Source organism: Psammomys obesus, unplaced genomic scaffold (genome assembly GCF_907164565.1).
Source record: "Psammomys obesus unplaced genomic scaffold, mPsaObe1.curated_primary_1811, whole genome shotgun sequence".
In the NCBI taxonomy this organism is placed as follows: domain Eukaryota; kingdom Metazoa; phylum Chordata; class Mammalia; order Rodentia; family Muridae; genus Psammomys; species Psammomys obesus.
The window spans coordinates 2,701,290-2,711,420 of record NW_026585626.1 but is presented as its reverse complement, the minus strand read 5'-3'; the positions used below and the strand labels follow the sequence as shown (position 1 = coordinate 2,711,420).

At 41.3% G+C, this 10,131-nt stretch overlaps 1 protein-coding gene across 1 annotated transcript in view; it reads left to right on the top strand.

Annotated features, from left to right (window-relative positions):
• The first annotated feature begins 2,504 nt into the window (after positions 1 to 2,504).
• The window catches only part of Mep1a (meprin A subunit alpha), a 28,391-nt gene continuing 20,764 nt past the window's right edge, over positions 2,505 to 10,131 (top strand). The window contains exons 1-5 of the mRNA XM_055612233.1: positions 2,505 to 2,603; positions 2,690 to 2,714; positions 2,810 to 2,860; positions 5,702 to 5,742; positions 6,733 to 6,808. Of these exons, the coding sequence (XP_055468208.1) occupies positions 2,505 to 2,603; positions 2,690 to 2,714; positions 2,810 to 2,860; positions 5,702 to 5,742; positions 6,733 to 6,808 (292 nt within the window). The remainder of the gene's footprint in view (positions 2,604 to 2,689; positions 2,715 to 2,809; positions 2,861 to 5,701; positions 5,743 to 6,732; positions 6,809 to 10,131) is intronic.

The following is a 10,131-nucleotide window of genomic DNA, read 5'->3' as shown; positions in this document are numbered from 1 at the left end:
CACAATATTGCCATAAATAGCATGGTATATTTAACTTTACTTATTCACAGGAATTGTATTCCTGCGGAAAGTTACAGTTGACAGAATGGTATAAGTAAAAATATTCTAGTTTTCTGAAAAATAAAGAGGGGGGCCCTTATTTTGAGAAAATTTAAGGAATATTACTGATTAATATATATTGTATGAAAAAATATATTTTAATAGAAAAAAATTCTTCCAACCAACCAACCAAAAGCCACTGATCTTCTAGCAGCCCCAAATTAGGATCCCAACACCCACATCATGCAGCTCACAAAACTCCAGCTCGCACAGCTCCAGTTCCAGAGGCATCCGGGACTTTCTTCCGGCCTCCCAGGGCACCTGCATTCACATGCACACACTACCCACACAGATGTACACACTTTTTTTTGTAGTTGGTGAGCCTTGCTCTGCATATGTTTGGGTCTGGGTCCCTGTGACTGAGAGGATCCAGACAGCACAGCAAATCCACCAGATCTACCGTGCTGGGACAACGCTGACAGCAAAAGAACATAAAAGCAGAAGGCAGAGCCATCAAGAAGCCGGCGGAGGGAGAGGACTTACAAGTTTCCCAGAACCTGGCCCCAGAAAGTGCCCGGAATGGTCCACCAACCGCTGCCTGCCCACTCTCTTCCTCCATCATCCATTCCTCAGCACCAACAGAAGTCACTCTGTCCAATTGTAATTTGCTCTTTTTCATGCAAAAAAAAAAAAAAAATCTCATTGTCTACTGTATGTCAGTCGCTAGGGCACACAGAATGAAGCATGGACTTTGCCCTCAAAGTTTGCATTTTACTGTAAAACCATAAACGCTTCTAAGCAAGGACTTATGACTTCTGCCTCCCTCTCTAGACACTGAAGGGTGATGAATAATGCCCGGGATGGCAAATTAACTGGTAACTAATTAACAATTGCAATCAAGCTCATAAAGACTTGTAGGAATCCTGCACCTTTCCCTGACTCCTTATTTTTATTCATCTGTATGCAGTGCAAATGTCTTTTCCATCTGTGGCTTGTCTTACAATTACGTTAAATATTTGCCCCTAAAATGAACTTTTTAAAAAGAGTATCTATCATCAGTATTAAAAATAATCATTAACACCTTTACTGGAAGGGGAGGTAAAGGTGTCCTGGCATCACATTGAAAAAACTAGGCGGGCCGTGATGGTGAGAGTTTCTTTTCTTGGCACTCGCTGGAGCCTAAAGCAGGAGGACAAGGAATTCAAAGCCATTCTTATCTACATAGCAAGCCAATCTGGGCTAAATGAGACAGTGTCTAAAAAAGGGGGAGGGGGAACAGGGAGAGGGGGTACGTTAAATTTTGATATAGCCAAACTAATTTTTCTTTATAATTTCAAAGCTTTTTTCTTATTTAAGTAATTTTACCGGACTTCAAGTTTTGAGATTTGTGAATCTGTACCTTTATCTAAAGCAATGGTTCCCAACCTGTGGGTCGAGACCCCTTTGGGTACCAAATGACCCTTTCACAGGAGTTGCATATCAGATCTCCTGCATGTAAGATATTTACATTATGATTCATAACAGTAGCAAAATTACAGTTATGAAATAGCAACAAAATAGTCACAGGCCACCACAACATGAGAAGCTATATTTTTGTAGTCAGAGGTCACTGTTACATGAGGAACTGCATTAAAGGGAGGCTGAAAACCATTGATACAGAGTTTATAATTTTCTGAACAGTACAGGGTAAGAATTTTAACGTACCCCTAGGACGGGAATGCAAAATTTCAACATTATTAAGGAGAACAAGTTTTCCTTTAGCGCTTTGGGCTCCTCCTGTGTAACAAAGACTCACATACACAGGCATTTCGTTTGACATTCTTTTGCATTCTATTCCCTGAAATCTTTCTTTTGGCTGTGTGATATTCCTTAATTACCATTCTTTAAAAAGGGTCTTGGTGCTTCTCTTACAGTGATTCCTTTTTTTTTTTTTTTTTTTAACTTTCTTTTAAACATTTTCTTATTCTTGGAAGTTTACTCTTTTGTGTAAATTTCAAAAACAGTCTGTAACATTCAATTGCAAACATTGGTGGGATCTTTACTGAGATGGCATTGAGCTTAGAGACTAATACCAGACTAGTCACAAACCTTTTATTTTTACACCTGAGAGAAAGGATGTGAGCCATGCATTGATGTCTTGTCGTAATTGTGATTTGTAACAGTTCCATAAAATTTTAGTTCATCTTTGATTGACAATATGTATAATATTTTCATCACTTTGAAGATTATTTTTACTTCTGTCATGAATGGCATGGTGTGTAACTTGTTATTGTATGTTCATTTCACTATTAATTTTTCAAACTTTCTCCCAGTCTCTGGGTCATGAGTTTTTAGAGTAGGCTCCTTTGCACACACCTGTGAAGGTGTCATTCATTCCCGTAGACTGTATTTTCTAAGCAGTGAAGTACCCACAGAAGGGTCAAAGTTTCTACCGTGATAGTTAGAGCAAGGTCCAATAGGTTTTTATGGCAAGGAGGTTTTGCTCATTTGCAACAATGCTTTGGACGAGGCCTGCTTGTGTTCTCTCACTGGTCTTGTTTTCTGTCCACATAGCAGCTGTATCGGTAAGTACATGTCTACTTCTATAGATGCTTAAAAGCATCCTTTGTAGTCAAAGGTACCCACTTTGTGTTCATTCATTTCCTTCCAGATTAAGCATCTTTCGAATGGACATGGTAAGAGGCATTTCACATGCAGTTCTTCCAAGTTTTCTTTAACAAGATTCAACAAGTTTTCTTCAACAACATTCTTTTTCCTCATGTTTTGACAGACCATGATATAGGGGGTGGCAAACAGAAGGACATTCCAGAAATCAACTTAGGTGAGTTCAGTGTCTGAAATATTGAGGCCTTCAAATCATTTGTTGATAATTTTAATTAACTGCTTGATTAAATACTTTGAGACAAAGTCTCTCTGTGTAGTCCTGGATGGCTTGGAAATTGCTAGGGCGGATTAAGCTAGCATCCACCCTTCTGCCTCTACTTCCAAAGAACCAGGACCACAGATGAGCACCACCACACCCATGAAAGGATTTAAACCAAAGTGATAATAGGATCACCTTTTGGAGAGACACGTTTATTGGTGCTTACTGGCACTAGATGTTTCTAGAAAATGATAGTGCTGGAAAGAAAGGGAATTACATTAGATTGTGAGTATATTCATGTCAATAGGTGCATGTGTTTGTGTGTGTGTGTGTGTGTGTGTAGGCCAGAAGTCAGTTTCAGTTCCATTTCTCCAGGAAATATTCACCCTGAGAAATAGAAATTGAAAAACCAAGCAGAGAAAGGATGTGAGCCATGCATTGAGAGATGAGATCTCTCTTTGGTTAGCAAGACCCAGGGATCTACATACTTCTGCCTTTTTTATCTTTGGAATTAAATTGTTCCTGGGTTTTTACTTGGGTACTGAGCCCCAAAGTCAGATCCTCATGCTTGTTCAGCCTTCATTTTACCAACTAAGCCATCACCCCAGACCTGAGGTTAGCTTTTTCTAAAAGAGCTAGGGAGCCCTTACTGGATCAAAGATTATGCAACAAGTTTTCTGTTTATGAAGATTTAATATGTTCTAGTTCCTAGTTTGAATTAAGGGGGAATAAATGATTAATTATTCTACTTTTTAAGAAAAGAAAACTAGAAAGACTAAAAAGAAATCCTATTTAGTAGGGGAAAGATCCCAAGCCCGGACTGGCTGATCGTATGTACTGGTGACTAGCTGATGAGGCATAAGGAATTGGTAAATATATTCCTGTTTAGATAGCTTGTTCAGAAATGTATTGAGGAAAGACATGGAGGTGTTACCTGTCTTGTCTCTGCATTCTGCTTCCATGGTTTTAGAGAAGTCTTTGCATGATGATATCTTTGGCTGGGGCTGGTGTCAGCGGCGGGACACCTGATCACAAACCCCTTAGAGTTTGCAGTGACATCCATATCTAGTGTCACCTCTATCTTGTAATGGGGTAAATGTGGTTTTCCTTTTCCAGGAAGACACAGGAAACTTCCCATGATTACAGACTCATCCAGGATAGCAGGTTACAGCAGTGAGCCCCCTCCAGGTCTTTAGACCTAAACCACAGTAGCTTACTGCTATTGGAAGATGACAGAACTCAAAAGCACCCCAATAATGGGTACGATGGCTAATACTTGTAACTCCAGCACTGGGGAGGTGGAGGCAGGAATATCTGAGTTCAAGGCAATCCTTGGCTATATAGAGAGGTCACAGTCAACCTGAACTATATGAGATCATGTTTATAAAGTGAAAGGATGGACAAAATGCTGGTTCTCCGGTTACTTAGGGGAAAGAGTGTGGTATTTTGTGATCAGTGTTAACTAGTGTTTATTCTGCATTTTTTTCTTATGATGATGATTTTGTTGTTGCTGTTTTGAGACATGGCTTCTCTGTTGTAGCCCTGGCTGTTCTGAAAACTCACTTTGTAGACCAGGCTGGCCTTGAACTCAGAGATTGGCCTTCTTCTGCCTCCTGAGTGCTGGGATTAAAGGTGTGTGCCCCATGCCTGAGTGATCATTAGGGATTTCTGTTGGGAGCACATTTTAAAGCACTTTTATAGGTATTATCTATCATTTCATTCTCACATGTCTATACATTTTTGGATTTTCATGGTCCCTCCTATAGTTAAGGAAACAACAGGATAATAATTAATTAAAGGCCAAGAGTTGAACCCAGGCAGGCCTCTGTTGTACATTTTTAATTACAGTAAAGTTAAAAATGAATTAACTAAATATTATTTTAAGATGTAAGTGGTATTCTTTAAATGCCTGGGAAGTTTTCCTGTGATCTTTCCCTCTAAGAATCTTAGTTTTAGAAGTTCTTTGAGGTCATGGTTAAGCAAGCCAAGCAGTGTGTGTGTGTGTGTGTGTGTGTGTGTGTGTGTGTGTATGTGTTGGTCCATCTGAAAAGCAGGGGCTTGGAGACATACACAACCTTGAATGGATCTGCAGGTCATCCCCAGGTATTCATCATCACATGGGCACTGTCCCAGGTTTAGTCGGAGGCTGTCTTCATCCTCGTCGGATGAATTCATTTACCTCGGTGAAGGGAAGGGGGACATGAAGGGCTGGGATGGGACACCAGCTGTAATGCTCACTTGGACAATGACCTCTTCATTCATGACTCCTCTCTGGGCTCCATTTTTATCCTTTAAGTAAGAAAAGCCTAAGAGTTCATGATCAACACGATCCCTTCTAATTCATCTTACTTATAAGGTTATTTTTAAAAACATTATTATCTTATATGTATGGAGGTTTCGACTGCATGTATGTCTGTCCACCATGTGCATGCCTGGTACCCACATAGGCCAGAAAAGGGGATTGGAACCCCTGGAACTGGTGTTACAGATGGTTGCAAGCTGCCATGTAGGTGCTGAGAATTGAACCCAGGTCCACAGCAAGAACAAGCAGTGTTCTTAACCACTGAGCCATCTCTCCAGACCAGTTCTAAGGTTCTTGAAGAAGGTTTTTTATTCTAAAATTTTATTCTAAAATTACTGACTGTTCCCATTTAACTCAGAGGGAAAAGTTTGCAGTTTCAAAAGAGATCGATGACTGCACGAGATGAAAGATTTATAATAGCCAAGATTAATTGTACCGTGACATGCCTTCTATTAATGCTCACTTCAAATATCCTTTTGTTTTCAAATCCACCCCAGCTGCAGGCCTGAACCTCTTTCAAGGAGACATCCTTCTGCCAGTGAGTGCTACCAATGACATAACGCTGCACCTCGGGAATTGTGGCCCCCCTGGAAGCTCAACCTGTGCCCTGGGGCTAGCTCCACGTTGAACACCATGGGGAGGAAGCAAAGATGCGTAATACCTGTATCAATAAGGCATCGCTATAGTTGAGAGTAATAAAAAACAACAAAAAGCACAGAAAAGTATACGGTCATCAAATAGTTTGTTTATCCAATTTTTCCCAATAAGCAAAGGATAGGAAGGAAATGTTCTGGTACGTTTGCAGGAGGTGTGCAGAGTTAGCAGTTACCTGGCCCCTTCATTTTGGTCTTATTAATGTCGCTGAATCATGTCTAAGGAGTTCCCATTGTTTTTACAATGAGAAGATGAACTCCCTATGTTAGTTGGATTCACAGTGGTATGAAGCGAGTGGGGGTTATGAAGGTAATCTTTGGCACTGGGCTTCTCAGTCGCCTTTGGTTTTCTTTTTTTAATTTTCTTTCTTTTTGTGTTTTGTTTTGTTTTTCCATTTTGATAGTATTACTTAATCTGCAAAGTAGCTGGTTCTCTGATGGCATCTTTTTTTTTTTTATATATATATACACTTAGTTTCCGTTGGTCCTCCTCCCCACTCATTGCCCTTCCCCATCTTCCCAATCCCCACCCACACTCAAACGCTTTCATCTGTTGTGCTCTCCCCTCCACTTCACATCACTGCTGTTTTATCACCCCACTCATCCTTCTCCTTGTGAGCCTCCTCTGTGTATTCTCATGAGCCCCATTCTTGTTTCCTGACCCCTTTCCATCTTCTCTTCCACCCAAATATCAAGATAGAAATATTAAGAGCCAGAAGCTAGGACCTACCTGTGTGAGAGAACAGGCAGTGTTTACTTTCCTGGGAAATGCAGCATGTGCCCACAGTGGAGTTTTATCCAGCTGTAAATGCAAATAAAACTGGTGGGAAAAGAAATGGAACCGGACAATAAGTTTGTTTTTGTTTTTTTCACAGACAACCAGAAATGCCCTGAGAGATCCAACAAGCAGATGGAAGTTCCCCATTCCATACATTCTGGCTGACAATCTGGGTAATGGAGGTCATTCTTAACCAGAGATGGGTAAACTTTTCTCTCCCCTTTCTCCTCTTCATCAGCCTCAGACCAATATATAAATCTCCCTGAAGATTCTTTATCTCATGGGAAGAAACCCATGACATTTTTTTTAAACCAGTCTGCAAGAGTGTCGAAGAATAAGTCAAGGGTGACTCAGTCAGTGAAGTGCTTGCATTGCAAGCCTTGAGAACGTGAGTTCAATCCCCAGTGACCCCATTTTAAAAAAAAACAAAAACTCTGGCAGACTGACACATGCTTGTAAGCCCAGTGCTTGAAGGTAGAGGCCCTTGAGGGCCTGGGCCAGCCAGCCCAACCTACTTGGTGCACTCCGGGACAATGAGAGACCCTGCCTCAAAATAGAGTGAATTTCACCTGAGGAGCAACCCCCAAAATTGACTTTTGACCCCCACACACCCAAACTTGTACACGTGTACCCACCGAGACACAAACATGCGCAGACACAGATACAGACACACGGGAGCAGACACCGTCAAAAGTCACTGCACACATTTAGGTGTTCGTAGGATCAGGAAAACTACGAAGAACAAAACCGTTAGGGGAAATTTGACATCGTAATGGTAAAGTTTTGTACTTGAGTGTTACAAAGGCTGAGCCGAGTATAGAATGAGGATGCTATTTCCAGCACATTGATTTCTTTTTGTTGCCATGGGAACCATAACATGTTTTGGAGAAATAGAAAAGCATATACTACTCATGGTCAAGTTCTGTTTTCTAAAATATTAACAACTTTGGCTTTCTCTTTCTCTTAAGATGAAGATCTGAACACTTTGCATTTTAGTCACTGATAGAAATATTAATTGGTAGAAAATGAGCGACTTTTAGGTACCACGAGCAGGTGCTGGCTGATCCTCAAGTAACTAATAACATTGCCGCAACGACTCCTTGAATGCAAATCCCATTCCTCACTGACAGAGAGGATGGGAGGAAAAGCCAGGGCAGGCTGTATCATCTTGCTGGGTATCTGGCCTCTCCCAACTCTCAACCTATGTAGATTGTGTTTCAGTATTCTCCAGTGACTGTTACCACTGCTGCTTCTAACAATTCTTCCATCGAACAGATGAAAAACACTATTGTTCTCAGCTGTTTATCTGCAAATTAAGTCATAACCCCCATATCCTTGTAAATTGACAGCATCCTTGTAAATTCGCTGAGTAAATATTCCCTGGCGCACAATTTAAGGAACCACCTTGGAAAGAATGTTTTGTTTGTTTTTTTTTTTTCCAGTTGTCACTTTTCTTCCTGGTTCTCTCATCGCATGGCCCCTCACGTGCCAAGGAATTCCAGACTGTGCCTTTTCCTGATATTTTTCTGGACCTTTGCTTTAGCTCAGCGAAGTTAAGACAGGGTTTCTCAGCATGCCTAAGACTCCTCTGTGCTTAGTTGGTAAAGAGCGCTCATGAAGGGTTAGACTGCCCCTAGTACCTGACACAGCAGCATGATGGGGAATACCCTAACCTTGGTAGATGAAGTCATGGGAATCCGAAATTCAAGGCCAAGAAAACTTCTTTGAATTTAAGCTTATATTCAAGCTTCTCCAATCTGTTAGATAATGGTAAACGAGCAAGTATGAAAAAATTTAGGTCATCCTTTTCTCAAACATCCTTCTTGCCTCTCCCATATTCCAGAAACTAACTGCAAATACATTGGGCTTGTTGATATTTTCCCACTAGTTACTGAGGCTCTGAGGTTCATTGTTTAAGTGTCTCCGTGACTCTTTGACCATCTGTAGTTTTCTCTTAAAATCATTCCGCAAATTTTCCATTTTGAAAATAATCCTGTATTCAGTTACTTTGCTTTTTGTTATGACCGAATACCTGACAAATGAACTTAAGAAGAGGAGGGGGGCAGTCTGTACTGCCATGATACGTAAAGTAAAGCCTTAACAGACATAGACACTTTAAGTGGAATGTATAGTAAAAGCCATTGTGTCTTGCTTTGAGTGAAGGGATTCAGTGAAGCCTTTGCTGTGTTTGGGTTAATCAGTGGAGGCTGAGAAATTGTTTTGAGGCTGTTTGGCCCTTGAAGAAATGTGTCTCTCCCCCCACCAAGTCCACACCGGGTCTTCCCTCTGCAGTTAAACTTACTTGAAATACCTTCTTAGATCTCCATGGTGATTCAGAATTTTCATTTCTTTTATATAAAGTTTATTTCTCTGCTGAGAGTCTCCATTGCTTTCTCTTTTTCTTCAAATCCTTGAACAAATATACAATGTTACTTTAAGCTCTTTGTTAACTCTAGCATTTGAGTTCTCCTGGACTCTGTAGATCATGTTTTGTCATACACTGATGTTTGTTGACTCTGTACTGGAGTGCTGTGGATATTACCCTGTGGCGAGGGACGCTATGTGCCATCCTGTCGTGTTCCTCAGAATGCTGTTAATTTTTGAATTACTGTGCCAAGGATTTGGCTGGCGTTTTGGAGGCTTGGCTTTGGTCTTGGTCTTACTTCAAAACAGATCCCAGAATGCTGGGACATAGTCTTGGGTCTCTCTGGGGTTTTAGTGGAATGCCCAAGGATTTTCCCAGCCCCTCCAATTTCATGAGGCCAAAACTTGTCATTGTTTGTTTCGCTGTTGCTATAAAAGCAAACTGGGGGGTGAAAGCTCTTATTTCCTCTTGCAGCCCTCAGGCCAACAGTCCATCTCTTAGCAAACTAGAGGCAGGAACTGCAGCAGAGACCACAGGGGTGCCCTGCTCACTGGCTTGCTCTCAGGGATTACTGGCTTTGCTTTCTTATACAATCAAGGACCTCCTGTCAAGGGATGGCACTGCCCACACACTGGGCTGGGTGTTTCCACACCAGCGAGTAATCAGGAAAATTCTTCCATAGACTTGCCTATAGGCCAGGCTGATAGAGGCAGTTCCTCAGTTGTAGCTTCTTCCTGGGTGACTTGAGTTTGTGTCAAGCTGACCAAAACCTCAGGTGGCTCACCCCTGATTCACTTTCTACCATGGTGGGCAGCAGGTGAGGTGTCACTTAGTTTGGTCAGCATTCAATACTTCAATGATTACTTCTCAGTAAGATACTTAGAGCTTCTCCCGTTTATTCAAAGCTTGTTCATTTGATGAGAATTGTGGCATGGGTTGTTTGTAGACTCTGTGACCACCTTTCCTTCCTTCTCAACCATGGCTCCTGGTTTTCCTTGATTTTCTTCTCCTGATCCCTCTTTGAATTTCCATCCACCCAGACTGAAATTCAGTCCAAGAGTCTTTCCTGGGAGATGCCTACATAGCAGATTCATGCTTGCACTCAGATTCATGCTTGCACTCAGATTCATG